Source organism: Symsagittifera roscoffensis, chromosome 4, assembly GCF_963678635.1.
Source record: "Symsagittifera roscoffensis chromosome 4, txSymRosc1.1, whole genome shotgun sequence".
NCBI classification, from domain to species: domain Eukaryota; kingdom Metazoa; phylum Xenacoelomorpha; order Acoela; family Convolutidae; genus Symsagittifera; species Symsagittifera roscoffensis.
The window spans coordinates 4,483,437-4,507,530 of record NC_087065.1 but is presented as its reverse complement, the minus strand read 5'-3'; the positions used below and the strand labels follow the sequence as shown (position 1 = coordinate 4,507,530).

The 24,094-nt window shown below is 38.1% G+C and overlaps 1 protein-coding gene across 1 annotated transcript; it reads left to right on the top strand.

The window, feature by feature from the left end:
• Positions 1–777: 777 nt before the first annotated feature.
• LOC134843708 (cilia- and flagella-associated protein 57-like) lies at positions 778–23,449 on the top strand. Its single transcript, XM_063859947.1, has 19 exons — positions 778–1,264; positions 4,231–4,443; positions 4,965–5,017; positions 6,217–6,397; positions 7,004–7,216; positions 8,485–8,627; positions 9,744–9,909; positions 10,613–10,726; positions 11,104–11,236; positions 11,886–11,965; positions 12,298–12,633; positions 15,369–15,618; positions 16,099–16,289; positions 17,448–17,621; positions 17,981–18,139; positions 18,545–18,805; positions 19,156–19,476; positions 20,556–20,792; positions 22,841–23,449. The coding sequence occupies exons 1-19, from the start codon at positions 794–796 to the stop codon at positions 22,952–22,954; spliced, it is 3,810 nt and encodes a 1,269-aa protein (XP_063716017.1). The 5' UTR covers positions 778–793; the 3' UTR covers positions 22,955–23,449.
• Positions 23,450–24,094: the final 645 nt, after the last annotated feature.

The window sequence follows — 24,094 nt, the reverse complement described above, 5'->3', positions numbered from 1 at the left end:
GGTACGAACGAGGTCATTATTTCGTGTCAAGGAGCCAAAAATTTTTGTGTGATGGCTCATATTTGGAAATTTCGGGACGGCTCATACTTTATTAAGGTCAAAGTATGATGAATTTTGGTACGAACGAGGTCATTATTTCATGTTGAGGAGCCAAAAATTTTTGTGTGATGGCTCATATTTGGAAATTTCGGGACGGCTCATATTTCGGGACGGGTCATCTTCGGGACGGCTCATACTTGGAAACTTCCTGCAGTTTGGGGACTTTTGACCGGAACATCCGAAAAATTGTACAAGTTTTTTTTCAAAATTTTGTCCGAAAAATGCAATGAATTAGTCGGCTTTTCCTCGATGCCTGAAACCATAATAACCGATTATGAAACCGGGGTGATACTGGCAATTTGACAAATGCTTCGTCTTATTTTGGGTGCTGGTTTCATTTTTTGCAATCTAATTACCGAAAAAATCAAGAATTTGAACTCCCGGGAAAAAGCGTAACTCTAAGTAAGCAGCACTAGGTTTCGTTTTAACAAATTGGAAAAGAACTTTCGTGTGTTTGCATTTATGAATTGGAGATCACCAATTCTTGTAAACTTAATTGGAAATTGACAAATTAGGGGGGGGGGGCTATAATTTTTTGGCTGCTAAGCTGGGGATATCAATGAGAATGACCCCATTTTAAAAAATTATCTATTACAAAATAATGAATTCGTGCTTGAATTCGTGACCAAATTATTATGACGGAGGAGGGTAGTTTTATTTCTAAATATGCGGTAGTATTTTTCAGATATAGAAAATGTCGATTGCAATAGCCCAATGCAAGCATATTTTTGGGCTGAAAGGAGACGTAGCCGGAAATGTGGCCTTCATAGATGAAACGAACATCGTTTACCCTTCTGGGTCGAACATAGTGCTGTATAACATAGACCAGAAGATCCAAAGATTTATTGCCTGTACTTCAGAGAAGAGCGAGGGAATCACTGCTATGGCTCTGAGTCCTAACGGAAAGTTCTGTGCAGTTGCCGAGAAGGGGTCCAAAGCGACCATCACCATCTTCGATCTTCACAGTCTGAGGAAGAAAAAACTCCTCTCTCACTCGGAACTCCAGTCTACTGAGTTCGTGTCTGTCGCTTTTAGTCCGGATTCAAAGTACCTGCTGGCCCAAGCTGGAAGACCCGACTGGCAACTCATCTACTGGAACTGGGAGAAGTCGAAAATCATGGCCAAAATTACCGCAAGTCAGAACCCCGCCAATGCAATACATCAGGTAATTTACTGCTAGATACTGGAAAATGATTGTTATTCATTCTTCGAAGACATCTGGCGTCGAAATAAAAACTGATGATTGTATTCCAATCGGCTTTCCTTGATTCTTTTTTGCTGGAAACAATAATTCTGCATATATTATTTTGTTTTAGTTGCCATATGAAACGTCTTTGGAGGGGAAATATTTGTTGTGCACAATTTTTTTTCGGCGCAACATTCCTCCGCCCAATTCTTGTCACAGTTTAATTATCGTTCGAGCTTGCGAGCTTTGTGTTATGACACAAGTCCCTTTTTTCAATCCAACTTGCAATTATAAGTGCTTACAAGTGGTGGCATTTTTTGGCATTTTTGCTGCATAGCATAGGCAATTTATCAACATGTGTTTATCCGCCTTATTGGTGACTAGTTTTGTTGAAAACGGGTGGCTCTCAATCTCTAGGTTGGGTTTCTACGATGCTCGCACATGCAAAAGTTTAGTTTTTCAAAGCTGGTTTTTGCTTTTTTGTTTCACTTTTTGCAGCCAATTCGCATTTTGTGGCTTGTGTTTGAGAATGCAGCTTCGCCTCTGTGTAAGTTTTGCGTGAATACTAATTTAACTATGGTAATTGTTTTTTTCTTTGACAAGAGTCCCTTCAATCAAACTCACTCGGAACTAACGTTTCGAGTTTTTGGTTGATGTGTTTTTGAGACTTTTCTAGAAAAATTTAGTTTTGGTTTTCGGCTGCCTCTCAAGCATTTTTTTTGTAGTATTGCAACTAGTTTTAGTTGATTCCATATTTTCGTAAAATTCCGATCAACGCAAAATCTCTTTTACTGCGTCTTTCAAAAATTGTTCAACGTATTTTCGTGTTTAGATGTTAGTCAATTAATTTCGCAATGAGCAAACATATATTTACCTCCAGTTGAATAATTTGTGGTTTTTTTTTGCGTTTTTCTTGACTTTTTCTTCGTTCATTACGAGGCCAAACTGTGTCTTGTGTGATTTGTAAGCCAATTCCGCAGCAAGGACGCTCCCTTTTTTCTTCTTTTGTTCTTTCACTCTCTTTGATCGTTCCGACAAAGTTTTAACATGTTTGAAGACTTTTCTCATGAGGCGCTGAGACAATTTAGCCACAGAAAATTCAACCGATTTCAAATACAGACAATTCAGCTAAGAACACTCAGACAATTCGGACAAAAGCCATTTCGACTAATTTAGATTGAAGAGACTAGATAAAAGGAAAAATCACAGCGTTTCTAATTTGACTAGAGTCAGAAGGCTTTCAACACTCTAACAAAGAAATTTGAAACATCAAATAACAAGTTGCAAAGATCAAATCAAACTTGCTATGCATAAAGTTGTAGGATATATCCACATTAAGGGTACAAAGTTTTAAATACTTCTGTATATGGTCTCGATTGTAGTTTATTGAGTTTTTGCAGCTATAACTATCAAGACAAATATGTTTTTTTTTCGCGTTCAGATAATATGAATTCTATTTCATACGTCAGTTTTTGCTTAAGACGAATGAATGAGAAGGGTTCAGATACTAATTAACCAATTGCTTGAGCTATTTACTGATGAAGATTAATCAATGTTAATTGTGTAAATGGACCAAATAACTGGAAAAAGTAGGCTTTAAACTAGGTAATGATTTTTGATTGGACGCAATTTTAGTCGCAATAAGTTTATCTTTTAAAGAAGTTGAAGTTTCAAATTAGTTTCAAACAACTACCCAAATTACATGATAGGCGGTTGCACCCTCCCTCGCCTAAGGCTTGATAAGAATATCAGCGTAAGTGTGTGGCCAGTAAGTGGTAGGGGTGGTCAACCCCTTAACTGATAACCTTTTTGACCGCCTGTAACATTTTCAATTTCGGGTCTGCTTTCGTGTAAACTGGTTAACGTTCAAGTATTCTGGAGTTTTTTGTTGAGATCAGTTTTTATTTAGCCACTATTCTACAATTGGAAACATAATGATTTGCATAAAATTTCCTTATGCTTAGGTACTTTTGTTTCTATTAATTTAATTTGTTTAATGTGCATTTGAAAGGAATTAATTATAAGTCGTCTAAGTGAAGCTTTGATGTTTTGCGAAAATTTTTTTGTGCACGTTTTAAAACTGCCTGAATAGTCTTTCGCCAAATTGTCTCATTCATTTGACTGAGTCGCCTAAAATTGAAATTGCAAATTCATATGCAATTATTCTATCCAGCATACTTTGACGACTTTCGATTAGTTTCTCGTTTTTCAAATTTTATGTTAAAAATTGATGTCCGAGAATTCTGTACTAATTACATTGCAACAAGTTTTTTGTTCCTACCATCAGAACAATGGGGAAAAGTTTTGTATTCGGGGTTGCACACTATTTTGTGGCGCAAATTAGTGTACAAAACTATTCCTCAACAGGGACGATTTTTAAAAAAAATTCAGAAAAATTGGTTTGAAATTTTTATTTTTTGTTTTAATTTCGAGCGAATAAAACGAGAGAGCAGGCTTACAACAGCTTATTTTTGTTAAATTTAATTCCGCCCTGAAAACATGGTTCTAAGCAAAAAAAAATAGTTTTTGGTGTTTTTAGCGCCATTTTGGGAACCAAAATATTCAAAAAAATTTCTGCAAAATTGCAAAAAATTGTTTTGATTTTCTTATCATTTTTTGCCTAAATCATAGCTCAGGCATAAACTTTCGAAAATGCCTAAATTACAGTTTTAAGTTAGATCCTTTTACCACCACGCAGAAAAAAAACTACATCAATTTGAAAAAAAAGAACCTTTTTTTCGCAGTTTTTTAAAGACTATGTCGGAACACTCTCTGCTACTTGCACAGAAACCGGCCATACTTTTCTTACGTTGAAAACAGCTCAAATTTTGAATAAGTCAAACTTTTTGAAGTTTTTTTCGCGATGATAGCTGTCTGGTAGAAATAATGACGTAATGTGGACAGCAATCGTTAATTTTTTTTGTCACACTTGTATCTTGTGTTAGGTTTCGTTCAACCCACACGACAACACTCTGGTAGTGGCGGTGGGAGATCAGACTATCAAACAGTTGAGATACACTGAAGGTGCATTCAAACAGAGTGGGTTCCAGAAGATAGAGCCAGCTAACTACACTGCACACTGTTGGGCCGCAGAGGACAGACTGATAGTGGGAACTGACCAGGGCAGACTGCTTGTGTTCGACAACGGAGAACTCAAGGTATCCATAACCCCCCCCCGTCGAGTCACCAAATGCACTCCACTTGTCCCCCACCACTCATTCGTTAAACCAATTGTAATAAGTAATTTAAAAAGACATTTCTTCTTACAGTTGTTATTTAGTAAGTTGTTGTTTACAGTTCTTGAACCTCAGAAGATATTGAATGTGTTGTCAAATATCTACAAAAGTGTTTTAGATTTGTTAGAAAAACTTAACATGCACGAAAAATGAACGACAGAAAAGGAGGAAAAAATACCATTTTGCGACAATTGTACCAAACCAACGATTGTGTTATGAGGAATCCCTTATGCCAGATGCAGATGGACCAAATGCCCCCTCCCTTTCTCCCTTGGCACGCTACTGAATTCAACTTTTCAGAGTTAATCAAACTCAAGAATTTGAATGAAATCAATCAGTTTTGGACAGAATGACGCTGATTGGTTGAAAATGTTCGGGCATTCGTTCCTTCGGATGAGTGAATCGCCCTCTGAGTTGGTAATGATTTTTGTGTTGTGTTATAGGTAGACTACAGCGTACATTCGGAGATGGCAACACACGCAGAGTACACTTCCAGGTAACAACACTCAGTACATTCAGCTCATCAAAGTTATTAGTTCTGCACTCAGGTGTTTTTTGGTATGAATTGACCAAACTTGGTTGCATTTTTTGGCGCGCGCTCTACCCTCAAAATTGGTAAATACTGGAGCCAAAGACGCTTTTTGAAGCGTTTTTTCAAGGCGTCAAATTGCTGATGGGAAAATGCGTTCCCCCTAAATCCTCTACTGGCGGAAAAATTGAAGTGACAAATTGAAAAAAAAACAATTTGAAAAAAAAAACAATTTCAATGAAAAATTGAAAAAAAAACTATTTCAATGACCTTTTTTTTGAGCGGATTGATTGCCGAAATTTTGGGGCGAAAAAATCTGCGAGGAAGTCCGAGCCTTTCCGCAATGCACGACCATTCCGACCTTTTGATGGATTGTTTGCCTCCTCAAATTCCGTCTTACGCTCGAAAATGACCATAAAAATTGGTCGGAATTTGCCTTAAAGTTCTTTTTTTTTCTAAAAAATTTGGATCTGGATGAAAATTAAAGATTCCTGAAGCGATATTATGACTTACTCATTGCTCACAAAGTACAATCGATGGAAATAAACTTTTAAAAACTAACTCTTTGGCTGCTGATATTTTCAAGTAGCAGATGTGAGAATGATGTTTGTTTTATTTTGATTAAGATAGCATCAACTAAACCGAGAAAAATATGGTCTTGTTTAATTATTTATTTTCAGGACCTTAGAGGAAAGAATTAAATACCTTTGCAAATTTTTCTTAAAATTCTTGCTTGTCATGTTCAGAAAGAGGCTTATCTAGGATTTTCTCGAGGGGGGGTCGAATTTTCAAATAACGTGCGAAAATTTTGTCGACCTTTTTTTAGGTCGACTAAATTGAATTTCCGAATGCTCCCGGAACGCTATAAAGCCCTATTTTCACCAAAAATTTTGCGTCGCAACCAAAATTTTGAAAAAACAGGTCAAAAATGCCGTTTTTGCGCACTTTTTGGAAAATGTTGACAAAAAATTGCGTTGTTTGGCGCGCGCTCCCCCTTAAAATTAGTATTATATTGGTGCCGAAGAGTTTTTCGGCCTAAGCTGGATGTCATAGAATAATACCAAGGGGGGGGGGGTCTTCTCATGCGGACTCAGTGGCTTGACGTTTTTTCTTTGAGTTCTTGTACCAACTCGACGGCTAACTTTTGTGTGTGTTTTCGTGTATAGGAGTGACACTGACGCCGGCAGTAATGTGGATGGACTGCCTGTTCTGGACATGGGCAGGGGGAACATCAGGGGGGTAGTTGCGTACTCGAAGGGGTTCGCGGCCGCAGTTGAAGGGGGATGCGCTATTCTGTACGAAAAGATAGAAGACACTGGGTTCTACAAACGCGCCAAGGAGATCCGGGTAAGTGGCTTTTTCCTTTTCCCTCGACCTGCAATTTTTTCGTCTATATTGTTCGATTGTTACAAAAATTGGCATGCGGACTAATTAAGCCATAAAAATAATTTTTAGTTTCTTTTATACTCAACCGTGGTGGGGGGGGGGGGGGGGGGGTCGGAACCTGAATATTTCCCATAAACAATTAACAAGCACAAAATACTACATTGTTAAAAAATAATGACTAATAAATGAATGAGGTTGGGCGAACCATGTGACGTATAGAAGATTAGAGCTCAGTTAGTATCGTGAAATTACACTTGAATACGATAGGTTGAGGTATCGATTCTCAGTAGGTATAAAAAATTTGAGGAGCCACATATTGCAACACATGCCCATTTGTTTGGTCGAAACCCATATTTCTACTATATAGCCCAAACGACCTGATTTAATTTTTGTAATTGGCATTCTTATCTAATAAACTGAAATTTTAGTTATGAATTGACATTGAGGAGCAGTTATGACGTATGGTTGGATAAGAGTTACGTAACAACATAATGGGCGCGCTTTTGTATTCAGCTTGATTTACAACTGCGGCACTTAGAAGTATTCTTGTTGTTTGTTTCTCTTTAGATTCCGATGGACTCTAACAGTGAGTCTATGTCTGGACAGGGGGGTGGTGGAGGGGGAGGAGGCAGTGCTGTTGGGGGTGCTGGTCAGGGTTCAGGGGGTGTGAGTCACGAGGTGGGGGCACTGGTGTTGAGTCCAGCCGAGGACACTCTCATTGCGAGTACAGTGACTAACCAGCTGTTCCATATTTCACTCTCTGGCGCAGACTTCACCCGGGTAAGTTTCACATCAAACCCATGTCTATACTCTTGTTCTTCGACAGCATCTAATTTTGTCTATCAATTTGACTTTTTGAGAAGAAAATGATGCACGCAATATTTCAGTAAGTTTGTTGGTCTTTTTTTTAAATCCTGTAACTATGGTAAGTGACCGCTGGTAAAAATTTTGGAGTCGATTTGATTTGATTTTGAGAGCTAAAGGCATTTCATTATTATTACAATCTGTAGCAAGCTTCCTAATCGCTGATCCTTAATTAAATTTCAACTTTTCTTTCCTTTTCAAGTTTACAGGACTTAAGGGAAAAAATTAAATATGGTTGCAATTTTTTTGAGTTTTGATTGCTTGTAAAAACAACACTCAGTCATTACACTCTCTATACATACAAATCGCAACTGTTTACAACGATAAATAAACAATGTTAAACAGTTTGTTGAGTTAAAAAAAATTCAAGAATACATTGACCGGTTGCCGGAGTTGTAAATGGCTGAAATAAGATCAGGCTCTGTTAAAATGAAAGAAATACATAACCCGGGTTACATAGCCACGAAAAACCTTGGACCTCCTGCCATGAACTTAAAGAGTCCAGGGAAGTCTTGATTTCTTGCCAGGGACCATCCAGGAGCTTGCTGGGTACCCTTTCAATGAATCCAGGAAATCAGCAATTTTTTTTTTACAATTTTTAAAAATTTTAGTCGTCGCAAAAATTGTTTTAAGGTTCAAACAAATGTTTTTAAAAAAAGATTGCATGCAAAAAAGTAAGTTTTTTGGTGTGTAACGTAGTCCAATTTCGTTTTTTCACACAAAAGAACCAAAAATCAAAATGGTTGTTTTGTGATGAGCCGTAATTAGTTTTTTTCATTGTTTCCAAATAGTAAAATTAGCCTAAATATGACAGAAAAGCGTCTTAAAGATTTTCAAACACTTTTTTTCGGATCTACACACAAAATTTTTGCTTTTCCATTCGTCTTTCGAAGAAAAGGAGAAGTATATAGATTTTGTTGGTTTTTTGTTCAAACCAATTTTTGAAAGAAAATTGTTGATTGTAGGTCGAACCTGGAATCTACGTTTTCTAGATTTAGCTACGCTACATCCTAAATGAGTTTCAAGTCTATTAATACTGCTCTTTTAATGTTTTGAAGACTTTATCTATGATGTTGAAGGCGTAACACGAGTTTTTGTCCCGCACGCAAAGTTGTTCCAAATTGAAATCAGACAAACTTGATTTTTTTAATTCTTTTTTTTTAAAATAATATCAGTCTTTTTAGGCAGGAGAAGTGGCGAAATTTGACACTCTGGCTCAGACCTTCCATTTTGGGCAGATCACGGGGGCAGACATCTGTGTTAGGAAGCCATACGTGGTCACGTGCTCCATGGACAAGAGTGTGCGCATCTGGAACTACGAGACCAAGTCAGTACCGTAACATTTTCTTCCCGGGTTGACATATCGCAGAGATAATTATCGCTGTTTCAGACCCTGATCGGTGGCCATGGCACTTATCCATAATCAAGACAAAAACATAGATAAAATTCGGAATTAGCTCTGAAATATCTCTGAATCAGCGGTGAAAAACTCTGCTCTGAATTAGTGCTGAATCATCTCTGAAACTGCAATGACTTTCGCAGTTAGCGCTTAACTATAGTAGAATCAGAAGCGCTGATTTTTGGAATAGCCATCGTCTCACTGAATTATCCATGATTCAGGGCTGCACTTCATTTGAAATATTTGTCGCTGTTTCATGCCCTGATCAATGGCCTCTTATTCATGATCAGTACGTTTGCAGCCCTGACTCATGGTATAATGATAAGTCAGGGATGTCAATCTCTGCAAGGTCAACCCGTTTTTGTTCACAGTCCTTTTCTTTGAATACAATATTCAGAATTCCGAATTTTTTTCGACTGATTTTTTTTATCTTCCTGAAGACAAAAAAATCACTTTTCTTTGCAACAGACTGCGGGGAATCCTTCGTGTCACAATCGACTTATTCAATGACCGACAAATATTAGTTCAATCCACACTAGCGCATCTTTCCTCTCTCATATTTATGTTCGAATACCATTTTTTTGCTGTTAGTATTTTTAATTAATGTGTCAGCATTATAATGAACACTTGCTTGCACAAAATCAATGCGATTTCTTGGAGCTAATCGGGTCTGCACATCACAATGTAAAAACTAGAGATTTTGGCTGTAATGACCTGACACCTCTGGCTAATGTTTTAGAGTTATAAGTTGAAAAAAGCTTTTCGAACCGGGTGAGAAACTGATAGTGGTCTTTAAAATATTTTTTTACTGATGATTACATTCAAAGGGATCTACATTTTGCTTGAAGAAGAATGGGCAAATTTTCATAATTTTGTGGAAAGTACTGTTGACCTCGAAATAAGCACAATTTCTCAGCAGAAACTCGGCTCAGTAAACTATTGCGAACGGGGGAGCCTTTTGAGGGCATCGAATCCCCACTCGGAATTGGTCCCTGATTATGATGATATAGTCATTGGTGTTATGTATAAATGTGTGAATTTTAGCCAGTTGGAGTTGTGGAAGGAGTTCGCGGAGGAGGCGCACAGTGTAGCTCTGCACCCCTCAGGACTGTACATGCTCGTGGGCTTCAGTGACAAACTGCGCCTCATGAACATCCTCATAGACGACATCCGCACATTCAAAGAGATCACCATCAGGGGCTGCAAAGAGGTACACTACACTAACACCCTCCCCTCCCAGCTCCCTCCCTCTCCCCCTCTCCCCTAACTAGATGTTCATGAACATCCTCATACACCACATCCGCACATTCAAAGAGATCATCATCAGGGGCTGCAAAGAGGTACACTACACTAACACCCTCCCCTCCCAGCTCCCTCTCCCCCTCCCCCCTAACTAGATGTTCATGAACATCCTCATACACCACATCCGCACATTCAAAGAGATCATCATCACGGGCTGCAAAGAAGTACACTGAACTAACCCCCTTATCCTCCCCCAATCTAGATAACAGCTTGAGAGGAAAATAAACGATGCGCTGTCCCAGTCAAGGCCACAACACTACATCCGACTATGTACAAACACATACACACACACACACACAAAGGCTTACACAAGCACTCGCGCGTACACACATGCAATCACTCATCGAGCGGCCGTGGCCGGGGGTAACGCGCTCGTCTCTCAACACTAGGGTTGTGCTTTCGAATCCCATTTCAGTCACGGTTGGAGAGGTTCAAGCCTACTAATTTACTAACTTTGTACCATTTTGCATAATTATTTCTCAAAAAACGACAGTAATTTTTAGAAAAAAAAATTTTTAAGTTTTTTTAATGCATGTGATCGGATCACTGTGATTTTTACACAGCAACCGGCCATTCTTGTTGTTATTTGGTTATATTTAATTGTGTTTCAGTGTGCGTTCAGCAACGGGGGCAGTATGTTTGCAGCTGTGCAGAACACTGTGATCCAGATCTACTCCTCTGTGACCTTCGAGAACCTCTACAACCTCAAAGGTCACAACGGAAAGGTAATTACTACACTTGCTCATATTTAAAAGATGAGTCTTTTCAGCTGTTCCTCTCTTATACGTTGCATTGGCCTAAACTTATGCAAATACGTCCCAGCCTTTAGCAAGTCAAATTAAATTATTAGCCAATCGCGTTTATATTTTTTACTGGCATTTTTGAGTTTTTTAGGAGCTGCGTTCTTTGCTCTTTCTTTCTAGATTTTCATTTTTTGAAGGTCGAGAGTCTCAGCTAGAATTGAAACCATGATTACTTTCAAAACTACCATTTCCAGTTAGGTGCTACTTTATGGTTCACTAACGCTTTCTGCTTTAAATTCGTCTGTCTATTGTTTAGTCTTTTTTCTTCTTGAGTGATTTGTGATTGGTTGTTGTGTTAGGTGAAGCAGGTAGTTTGGAGTGGGGATGACAGCCGGTTGGTGTCCTGCGGGCAGGAGGGGGCAGTCTACGAGTGGGAGATCCTCTCTCAGAAGAGACTCAACGAGATCATCATGAAGACATGCGCATTTTCCAGTCAGTTCTCAACATAGCAAATCATAATTTTCACTAACTATGCGCTGAGCTCTTTAGAAATTGTCCTCCCAATCAGGGGTGGATCTAGGATTTTCTCGAGGGGGGCGGATTTTCGAAAAACTTTCGAAAATTTTGTCGACCTTTTTTTTAGGTCGACCAAATTGATTTTCTGAGCTCTCCCAAACCACTATAAAGACCATAACTTGACCAAATTTTCTGCGCTGCAGGCAAATTTTTGAAAAAAAGGCGTTTTTAGGCACTTTTCAAAAGTTTTTGACCAAAAAAGTGCGTTTTTTCGGCGCGCGCTCCCCCCTCAAAATTAGTATTTATTGGCGCCAAAGGCGCCCTTAGAAAAATTTAGGGGTCCGTCAGCCAAAAATGGATATCTCAAAATAGTTCAAAGGGGGGACCCTTTGGGTCGGTAGGGGGTCGAATCCCTAAGGGGGAGCGTCCGTCCCCCCCTCCCCCTAAATCCGCTACTGCTTCCAAATCCTGTTTAAAATGGTAAGGGAAAAGGTGATATTTTTCTTATTTACTACTTTCACAAAAAGGGGTGTTTGATGATTAGGGTGAATATTTTTTTATGTTCTCAAAAGGGGGGGGGGGCGGTGGTATAGTTGAAGAGATCCCCAATTATTCTGTGTTATAGGTGTCACTTCCTCGCCTGAGAGCAAGAGTATGTATGCAGTTGGAAATGACAAGACCATCAAAGAGATCGCCGACTCGCAGGTAAGTCCCCACCCCGACCCTCCTTCTCGCACTTATCTCTCTTGCTTTTCTGGCTTACCTTTTGGTGCCTTAAAATTACCAGAACTTTTATCCAATAACAATATGTAATGTTTTTTTTCTGAAATCATTAAAACTTATCCTTTTCTAATGTGAAAATGTTGAATATTTTATGATGACCAGTTCCATAAAGTTCAATGCACAAAAATGCGAGACACTAAGAAAAAACGGATTTTTTTTTTCAGTTATGACCTACTTTTCAATTTTGTGAACTTGATCAATCATTGTTTTCCGAGGTTAGAACCAGACGTGTGGCTAGATCATCATGTTTTTAGATCATCCGGGAGGTTGACATGTCTCAGTCGGAACAGACTCAAATTGTGTTGTCACACGGGGGCCGAATGATGTTCACTGGCAACAATACTGGCATGCTCAGATGTATCAAGTTCCCCCTCACAGTGCCAGGGGAGTGGCAAGAGTATCAAGCACATAGTGGAGCCATTACTCGAATGAAGATCAGTTTCGACGACCAGTTCCTGTTCACGTGTGCGGCAGATGCGACAGTAATGGTGTGGAAGATCACAGACAAAGAGGGTCGCAGTATGAAAAGAGATAAAGAGGTGCCGTTCTCGGAGGAGATTCTGGTCACAAAGTCAGACCTCGAAGAGAAGGTACATTTTTAATATATTTTAACTGAGATTGAAGCCAAATTATCATTTTGTCCGCTCAGTCTTTTATATATTTAAATACGAGCTTCACTATCTCGCCACGTTTAAGATTTTCCAGCGTATTATTTTTGCATGTTTAACGAAAGAATTTGTTCACGTTTAAGCTGTATCGTATTTTGCAATGGTTAAGATTTTTTTCCGTTTTCTAGTTTGAATTCAGAGTTTATTTCACCGTGTTTAAAAAGCTGTCCAATATTGGGATGCTGTCAGGGTTCTCCCAGGGGTCGCCAATTTGATCTCCAATTTTGAATGCCCAAATTCTTAGTGTACCAGATACGACGATTTTTGTCAGTTTTTCAAAAATTTCCAGAAACTCAAATTACCAAATAATTTACAAAAACTTGAAATTCCCCACCCCAACTTGAAATTAGTTGGGGTCTGTTGGGTGCTGCAAATCCCCCCCCCCCCCAAAATATGAATGCTCATATTTTTGTAGTTCTCCAGATATTACGTTTTTTGTGATTTTTTCAAAAAAGTTTCAGAAAGCCTATTTTTTATTTTTTTTTAATTGGAATTTTCGTACTCTGTAGTTGGAGTCTTTTGGGGCATTCTCAGAATTTTCGAATCTTGCCTCCAAATGTGACTGCTCAAATCTTGGTAGTTTTCGAGATATGACATATTTTTCAAAAGAAATTTTTTTATAAAACTTAAGTTTGAAGTTTTTCAAAGTTTAAAATTTCGAACGCTGTAGTAAGGGTACTCTCAGGAATTGCAAATCTTCGAGTCTAAATGTGAATACTCGATTGTATTTATTTTCCGAAATGTGACGTTTTTTTTTCAATAATTTGCAAAAGAATTTTGATGAAAAAAACTTAAAATGTTGTTTTTTCAAATTTTGAATTAAAAAACTGAATAAAAAACCTTACAAATTTTGAAATTACGAACGGTTTTAGGTCAAAAAGGTTGCAGCTCAATTGTTTGCAGGATTTTTTCAATATATGCGATTTTATATTAGTTGTTCAAAATCGAAGCACCGGAGGTGAGTTACACGCATGTGTCCTTTAATCAAGTTAAAATATTTCGGACAATAACCTTCAATTCGTTTTTTCGGTAATACACGCAGTTTTTGTCGTAATTGCTAAAAAAACCAAATAGTGCTATAAATGGCGTGCATGACATTAAATTTTTCGACTTAAGTTTTCTATGATAATTTGGTGCAAGCTAGCCAAAACAACAGGTGATTCTCCTTGAGACAAATAGCTCTTTTTGACGGTTAGCCCTAAACATGGCTAAACCGAGTTAGAGCGAATTTTTTTTTAAAAACGGTCAAATGGGCCACCAGTTTTTTATGGTTACATGACGAAAGGTCAGAAAATAACATTCAATTCGTATTTTTGGACAATAACTTTCAATAATATGGTTATATAAATTTTTCGGACCATAACATCAATTCGTACTTTCGATAATACAAACACTTTTTGCCGTAATGACTAAGTAAAACAAAAAGTGCTATAAATCGCATGCATAACATTAACTTTTTTGGTACAAATTTTCTATGATAATTTGGTGCAAGCTAGCCAAAACAACCGGTGATTCTCCTTGAGACAAATAGCACTTTTTGACGGTCAGCCCTAAACGTTGTTGAACCGAAGTAGAGCGAAAAAACTGTTAAAAACGGTCAAATTGGGCACCAGCCTTTTTTGGTTACTTGTAAAAAGGTCGGAGTATGGGGGGCTCGAAACCGCGGCGGACCAGCCTGAACGCTTTGAATAGGTTCTAGGCTACCGACCTGTTGTATATTGAGATTTTGGTCCAATCATTTTCAACTTGGTCTTTAGTTTATATGCGTTTATGCTCTCGCTTACTTTTGCCTTGCAACAAATTTAGAACCCTGCTTAAAAACAGATCTTCGCGTCACTTGGTGACGCAAACAGATATTTTGTCGACTTAGTTCCCGCAGAAAGATTTTTTGGAGATGCGGCTTCTCTAGCATTCCGAGAGCTTTTTGTTATGTTTCTTATGGTGGATGTAATTGTTTTCCAGGATCTTTTCGGCTTTTTGCAATTTTAAAAAAATTCTACTTTTTTGGGCGAAAAACAAATTTTTAGTGTTTTTTTTTCAGTTTTTGATTTGTCTTTTAATCTGCTTTTAAATTTATTCATTCAATTTTTGCATTGCAAGTGACGTAAAGATCAGCTTCGCCTCTGTGTTTAATATAAATAAATCACTAGAAATTTGCCTGGTCGATTATGAGTTGAATATTGTCCCTGAACGAGGGACTTATGACTGATGATGCTGATTTTGGTACTATATAATTCACACAAGTATGTAAAAACCGAATTGTGAGCTGTGAACCCAATATTTATGCATCATCTATGATGAATCAACATGACGACCTTTTGCTCTGATTGTAATATTCTGCTGAGTTTTGGCTACTTTACGCGTCGGATTGTGCGCCTTTTACTATGCCCTCTCTCACAACTAACAAAATAAGCTTTAATGTGTGAGACCTTGATTTGACATGGTTGTAGATGAAGACCTTAATTACCATGTATGAGGTTTATTTTGGTCAAAACCACAGCTAGGGAAGTTAAAGAGCCCAAATGGTTTAGGAGAACACGCGTTGATCTTCATGATGGGTGTTAATTAACATATTACTGTAATCGTTATTTTCTGTGCAGAATGCGGTGATTGTTTTTTCTGTGCAAAATGCGGTGATTGTTTTTTTTTCTGTGCAGAATGCTGTGATGAGTGAGCTGCACACTCGGGTGGATGAGCTGAAGATGGAGAACGAGTACCAAATGAGGATCAAAGAGATGAGCTACAATGACAAGATCAAAGAGCTCACAGACCGCTTCATGCAGGAGGTTGAGGCCCAGAAGACCAAGGCACAGGTGTACAAGACAGAGAAGGACCAGATAGTGGGGAAGAATGAAGAGAACCAGGTGGAGATGATGGAAAAACACCAGAAGGAGATGCAGGACATAGGTACTTACATCAACACTCCCTGCCGACCGCCCCCCCCCCACACACACATACACAAACATACTTCCATAGATTTACACACATACACACAAGAGAACACACTCACCACACATAATATGAGGAAAACCGCATATTTCGACTCCTTATTGTCCTAATTTTCATTCTACGTTTTTTCACCCTGTAAATTAATAATTTTAGCTGACGGTTTCTTCCTTATAGTCATTGACGTTTTCTTTCCAAGTCATTTTACTATATAATCATGTGGGTTGTTTTTTATTATAAACGAAAACACAAAATAATCAGAAGCTGGTGAAATGAACCTATCCAAAAAATTTAGCCCCATTTTTAGGTATATTCACTATGTTATTCAGGAGCATTTTTCAGATAATAATTCATTGTGATATTCAGGAGAATATACCTGAAATATTCACTTTTCAGAGAATAATTCATATCTGTAATTGCGTGTTTTGTATTGATATGTAGAGAACACGAATAACCAGAAGTTGATGTTGGAGTACGAAAAGTACCAGGAGCTACAGGCGAAGAGTCAGAAGATGCAGGAGGACTACGAGAGACAGCTGCAGGAGCAGGAAGAGAGTCACTCTCTGGCCCTCCACCAACAGACAGAACACTACGCCAAGAGACTGGAGGAGAAGGAAGCCCAACTAGCACAGGTAAAGCGACTAGGATTGGATCAGAACTTCAATTACATTTAAAAGGATTTTGATTGGCTGGAAAAATTTTACCATTTAGACATCCTGTCAGCGTGAAAGGACTCAAGATTTATTGGACCGTGAAAATTTTCGATCGATTGATGTTATTTTATGCACAATGGACATTCTGTCATAAGAAGAATCATCGTTTAAGTGCTCTCAAAAATAAAAGATTGTCAAAACTCATCCCATCAAAAATCCTCAGTTTCGTCGACTGGTTTTGATATGAATATTATACTGCCTTATTCTAAAAATGGGCATAAATATTGAAGTAAGCTTTTTTGTTTTTTAAATCAAGATAATTATTATGAACTCAATTTTGTCAGTTTTCTAAATAAAGATATTTATTATAATAGGTTTTTTTTTTTCAAAAAATTTTGGTTTTTACTTTTTTTAGGTCACCGAATTGATTTTCCGAGCTCTCCCAAAGCAACTTAAAAGACCCTGTTTCGGCCAGATTTTCCGCGCCGCTGGGAAAATTTTGAAAACGGGTCAGAAAAGGCGTTTTTAGGCACTTTTTTGAAAATTTTGACCAAAATAATCGCGTTTTTTGGCGCGCGCTTTTTCCCCTTCAAAATATAGGCGCCTTTAGAAAATTTCAGGGTTCGTCAACCAAAAATGGATATCTCGAAATAGTACAATGGGATGACCCTTTCGATCAGCAGAGCGTTGAACCCTAAAATTTTTCTAAATGAGTCTTCGGCGCCAATATGTACTAATTTTTTGTGGCGCAAAGTTTTCGGTCAAAATAGAGTCTTTATACTGTTTTGGGACAGAGAAAATTAGCCCCCCCTCTCGAGAAAATCCTAGATCCGCCCCTGGTTACAGTGGAATAATTTTTACTAACTGCGACCATATCGTTATGTGATTGTTACTGCGACAATATTTCCGCTTCGGTCACGGTTAGAGGGTCCCAGTATCATCCGCCTCCTCAAGGTGGGACCGGCTGCGGCGAATTGGATTACATCTCCCCCAAACCTCCCTCCACCCCACGGAAAAAGGCCCCATGGTGGTTGAATGGTGGGAGCTGGGCGGGGGGCTAATTAAAAAAAACAAAAAAAAACAATATTCTCTGATGGTGTTGTATGAGTAGTTAATGTGTGTTTGTGTTGTGTGTAGGCCCAGATGGAGGCGAAGGAGGCTCAGCGGGAGAGTGAGGAGACCAGGAAGCAGATAGAGGAGGACGGGGACAGGGAGATGCTGGACACGAAGAACAAGTACGAGAAGCGACTCAGAGACGAGCAGGAAACGAACCTCAAACTCAAAAACGACTCGGGCATTATGCGCAAAAAGGTTTCTTTGTCTCTCACAACAACAGACCAATAAACCTCTGCTATTAATTTTACAGTATTGGTATCACAAAAATGTCTATTTTGTCATAAGGTTCTCAAGGTACGATTTTTGAAATGTATTTTTGGGGCTTTGAAATTGATACAACAGATAAATCAATATGCATGAATCTCAGACAGTTTTCACAACTGTTATGATAAAAAACAGAAAATTGATACGAGAAGAAATTATAATTGAAGAGCAACGAATTTTTGCTCCATTGGCTTACGTCAGTGGGTCAATGTTTTGGTTTAGAAATTAAAATTAAAATATACCCGTTTTTAAATTGAATGTTTTCTCAATTTCTGACCTAATGTGTTTAGCATGCTAGCCAGGCGAAGATTATTGACGATCTGAATTTGGATAAGACGAAACTAAACAGTGACATCCAGAAGTTGAATGGACTCATTAAGTCTCTAGACAAGGACATTAGTGGACTGAAGAAAGAAATCAAGGAGAGGGATGAGACCATACAAGATAAGGTACATTACCTTTTATGGTTACTATGGCTTTCATCATTTTTATGGTATTTTGTTCACACTAGCATATACCTTTCAAATATTTTAGCATGTAATCTAAGTGCATCATTTCCAATTTGCAGAAACTAAACAAAATTTATAATGATTAAGCAATGGCTTTTGTGACCGTTTTAAAGCGAGTCAAGTGACCAAAAAACTAATTGTTCAGCTTTTTTACGAAGAACCGCTGTTTGGTCTCTCGTTAGGATAATTTTTATAGTTATTTTCTGGTATGGCAAATATCCTCACCACGCCCTTGAGCATTGAGTAGGGTTTATAGTGGGCCTCGATTCAGTGAACTCATGACCGAGAGAATAAAGGAGATACTTCGGACACCTTGCCAGTTCTCCAAATGTACGTTGTGATTAGGAAAAGAGAATCTACGACTTGAAGAAGAAGAACCAGGAGTTGGAGAAGTTCAAGTTTGTGTTGGACTACAAGATCAGTGAGTTGAAGAAGGTCATTGAACCCAGAGAGACCCAGATCAAGGAGAAGAATGAGCAGATTCAGCAGATGGAGAGCGAGCTTGAGAGGATCAGCAAGAGCAATGAGCAGTTGGACCTGGACAAGCGACAGTTGAGGCAGAAACTGAAGGCCACAGACCACGAGATGAGAGACCAGCGCACCAGGGTTTGTTATACACAAAACACTTTTATGAAACTTTTGACCAAAAAAAGTTTGAAAGTTTTTCTGGAAAGTTTTGACTTTTTGAAAAATTTTGACCAAAACGAACACTTTTTGGAAGGTTTTAACCATCGTTTTGCGACGCTTGCTCTCCCCTAAATTAAGTATATCTTAGCGCGCTAAAAGCGTTATAAAAAATGAAAGTGAATGTCGTGAAAAAGTACCGAGAGGGACTCTTTGGATGGCGAGTGGGTCGAATCCACAAACTAAAATTCAATTTATTTTTTTTTTTCATTCAATTTTGTACTTTATCATCATCTGTAATTTATGATGATTTTTGGAAATTTTTGTGTTAGGTACGTGAGAAGGATGAGAGAATCAAGCAGTTCCAGGCGGATTTGCACAACACAGTTGGACTCATCCAGGAACCCAAGAGACTCAAGGACTCCATCAAGGCACTCTATGTCAAGTACGCCGACCAGACAGTGTCCCACTCGGGTGGAGCATCGGGAGGCGCAGGGGAGGGGTCCGAGGGTGGTTCCGGGGGAGACGGGAACGACATCCAGAAAGAGTACAGTCGACAGAGGGAACACTTGGAGAGGTCGGTGGCGTCTTTGAGGAAGAAACTGTCCAAGGATACCGAGATCCACCGAGCAGACAACGTCCGCATCATGCAGGCTAGTCGAATAGTTCAAGGACGTTCACCTCATTAGTATTTGGATTATGATAATTTTCGTAACTACAGTGTGTCAGTTGTCTAAAGTTTAAAAATTGTCAGGTGTTATATCTACTGATATTACAAAACTGGCTTTTCTTTTATGGTGAGGCAAGTCTAACTGCAATTTTCTGTCATTTTACAGATACGTCAAAAACTATTCTAGTGCAATATGAATCTCCGACAGTTATTCAGTTGAATTTAAAAATTAAGCTTCGATTGCTATTAGTTTGAAGAAAGAGTTCCAAAAGAAAATCTGTAGAACATCAAGCACATTTCGTGAGATTTTGCTGTTTGTTTGTTCACATTGGGAGATCTGGAAGATTTAACGTCAGGAATCATTCAATAAGCAAAAACGGTTCCTAGAAAATTTCTAAGACGATTTATCCACAAGATTAAGGACCAACATACGAGCTGTTAAGCTGCTTCTCGGAGAACCGCTTTTGCGCCCCTTTTCAACAATTACATACTTTTTTGAATATATTTCTGGGCTGGGTAATGTTGCCTTACCCTCAAGCAAAGAGCACGGATCTGGGTGAGTCTCAAACACCCGTCCTTTCGAATGAGAGGCGGAGATATGACCACTTCGCCACCGCGCCACTAACCTTAATTATTGCGAACAAACAGAAAGAAGCCTCAATGATTCGGAATAAAGTCTAATTTTTATTAAGAGTCGATGAAAGTAGTCGTGATAATTTTTACATATACGTCGTGATAATTTTTTTTTCCAGGAAAAGTCTCAAATTTAGTACGTGATCGACTCTAATTATAAAAGTGGATTTCAATTAACAGATATCCCAGCGAAATAAGTAACTTACTAATTAATCTAACTTTCTCAAATGGGTTATTTTTATCGAAAAGCACCTATCATAAATTGTTCTAGAAATTCAAAAAGCTGTAAGGCCATCTGTTTTTTTTTAACGAAATTTGTGATTTTTCCCAAAAGCAAGACAGTTTTTTTTGTTTACTTGCGTTCATTGGCTCTTTTCCAACTGTCTGTTGGCTATGTTTACTATTATTAGATTGTTGTTGGTGTTTTAGGAGAACGTGACCTTGATCAAAGAGATCAACGACTTGCGCCGAGAACTGAAGATGAGTCGGTCCAAGATACACGACTACGAAGCGCAGCTGGGAATAGCCAACAAGAAGAATGCGGCGGCCGGGGGGTCCAATCTGCCAGATGTGGCACGTGACGCCGGAATGAAGAGGTCCAGTTCGGCCATGCTCACTGGGGCTACTTTGACGGACGAGCAAGGGCAACGCATTATAGAGATGCAGGTAACACACTTTTCAACCCCAAACATGGTCACAAATATTGGCACAAAGACAGCTCCTTCGGAATGAATAATTGTTAAGTTTTAACAAGTCTTGGCTATTTTCAAATTGTCATTGATCGCCGGCGAATTGAAACAAATTTATATTTCATGGGTTTTGTTATAAAAGAACCGAAATGTTGCTTCATTTAATTCCTTTTAGTTGAACGGCAATTGATTCATAATAATATTTGATTTTCGACTGTTATTGTTTTCGGTTCTTCGCTCATGAGTTTTTCGCCGTTTCTGTCCTGCGCGCATGAGAATAGCCCCTTTTGGTGTGGCAATAATTAGCTGACGGCGCTATAACAATTCTCCTCATTTTCTTCGCTCATGAGTTTTTCGCCCTTTCTGTCCTGCGCCCATGAGAATATCCCCTTTTGGTGTGGCATTAATTATCTTACGGCGCTATAACAATTCTCCTCATTTTCTTCGCTCATGAGTTTTTCGCCGTTTCTGTCCGGTGCCCATGAGAATAGCCCCTTTTGGTGTGGCATTAATTAGCTGACGGTGCTATAACAATTCTCCTCATTTTTAAGGCGGTGGTTTTTATATCGCCCAAAACATATGTTTGTGCTCAACCATTGCGTTAGTCATTATACATTATAGGTACACATTTGTACACATACAACATATTATTATTTTTGTTTGTTGCTGCAAATAAGAATAGTCATTCAGTTCGTTTTAAGTGTCAATTAACGAAGTAAAAATTGTTCAAAAATTGTAATTTTTATAAGAAATTTTGAGTTATGAAATTTATCTTTGAAATAAGAAAGTTGAAAAAAGTTCGAAAAAAATTTAAAATGATAAGCTTCGTAGGACAACTAGAGCGGCGATATGTGCACTAGCGTTTTAGTTTGGGAGTTTGGTTTTGATGTCTTTCTATAGTCTCAACAAATAGCTATTTAATTGTGTGCTCGATGCACAGCAGAGTTGAGCAATAGTACGCCGTCACTTTCTGGAAAAGCTGTTTTCTTGCGAAGCCATTTTCGATATGCGAGAGCCCTTCAGTTTTAAAATATGTTTTTAACGGATTTTGTTATTTCATTATGTATTGTCTTCAATGCGTCCTTGTTTTGACCTGATGTAACTTTATTGTCATCAGCTTGTTGTTCTTCTGACTTTGATCGAGGATTTGTTGATAAAGTTTTTTCGATAAGTTTCTGCATTGTTTTTTCTGTTGTTTATGGTGTGTAAAATCAGCCAGTTTTGTATGCAACTTCAGTTTAAAGCGCTGTTCTAAGACTTTTTGACTTGGTACCATATGGGGATCAATAGAGCGAGTTCCAACATATTAGCTTTTATAAACACTTTCAAACGATTGGATAAAATATGTATATGTTTTTTTTCTGTTTTTAAATGATATGAATGCTCAAATGCAAAAATTATTTTGAGGTTTTTATGCTTTAGTAGTGTCCATTTTTTGTGAATAAGTTCAAAGTACAAAACAGACAGATCTAGGGGCGGGGATTTAGTTATTGAAAAGGACCTTTAGAAGAACTTTTGCAGAATCTTCTCTGGCTAGAAGTAGATATTTTTGTTCTGACCATTGAGAGTTCTGGTATGTTTTAGTTTTTTGTTTTGCAAAATCAGGTACTGCATTTTATCAACGGTGTGGGTCAATTAATAAATCATATTACAGCTCTTTCAGTCTTGATTGGAACGACACTAAAAACTTTTAAAAAACTGTCCCATTGTCGAGAAAAACTGATTTGAAATTTTGAGATTTAAACTAATTTCGAGCGAGTAACGCAATCGAGTATCGCTCGTAATATGGAAATTTACTTTTTTAAAGACTTTTAGGCTAAAAAATCTTACTGTTTTTTTGTAAATGATTTAGCGCATAATCATTAAAAAAAAGTTTTCCATAAAAACTAAAATATTGTGCAATAAAATTAGAAAAAAAGTAGAAAAAAATGAAACGGCGCTAATTTGAAGATACGTAGGAAAACTCCGTGCTACTTGCAGAGCAACCGGCTATCTTTGTTGTTATGTTTGTTTGTTTTATTTTAGCGAGAAGAGATCGGCAGGTTGCGAGGTCAGATGAATGAAATGGAGGAACAAATGGCTCACAGACCCACTTCTGGGAACCGGCTACCGCCAATGGCCGGTACAGCCACAGAATAGACGACTGACCCCCCCCCCCCCCCCTCTACCTTCCAAGTACAAAACAGACAGTTCTAGGGGGCGATGATTTAGTTAATGAAAAGGACCTTCAGAAGACCTTTAGCAGAACATTCTCTGGCTAGAATAGAATATAGATAGCCCCTCTCACTCTAGGACTCAGTATAAACTAGGAAAACGACCGACCGCTTGTTAAAACACAAATCTGGATGTCAAAGTCAAATATTAGTTGTCAATCAAGTGGCACCAAGCCCTAAAGTATTCTTGAAAAGATCTAATCAGATTAAATTTTTTTCTTTAAGATAAATAAATGAGAGCTTTTTAACTAAATAACCACTAAATGAACTTATTTTATGGTTAGCAAAGAGAGTTTGTTTTGACGAGCGGAAAAATGGTTGTTACTTTGTTTCTATTTCGTATCACTCATCCAAATCATATCCTAATAAACCAATTTGAATCAAAGTCTATATTTGTGATAAATTCAATCTCCAATTGTAATTATTTTTTTTTTCAGATGAGCATCGACTCGAAGCTATTTTTAATAGAATTGAACTAGATAAACGTGGTTTCTGTTTTAAAAAATCGAACTTTATGGAGTTAGCTTTGTGGTACATTTTCAGAAATAGACGCGGATCCAAGATCTTAACGCGAAAGGGGATTTTAAAAATGTCGGACGCAGCTCCTAAGACCAATCTTAAGTCGATAGTATTAATTTTCCGAACTCTCGAACCAATTAAATCAAGACTGAGGCACTTAGTGTTGAGAATTAAATCACTAATAAAATGAAAGCGCTGGGTAGCCTCCTTTTTCCAGCTCTGAGTGTAACTCTTCCGAAGGAGCAGTGTTTGTTCCGAAAATTGCCAATTTCCGCGCCTGGATCAAGAGATCAAATTTCAGTTAGCGCGAAGAACCAACAGAAACTGCATAGAACGGAGTGTGCACCCTTTCTGGTACTAAGTTGAGCTATTTGCAACTTCTGCGAAGTTTTTGGTTTGTCGTCAATTTTAAATAGTTGGCTTCATTGGACAACTAAAGTTGTGATGTATGTCATGTCCGCTAGCGTTCAGTTTGAGCGTTTTAGTAATGTTTGCTAGCGTTTTAATTCTCTTAGTCATTTAACTCTTCCAACCTCATGAAGAACTT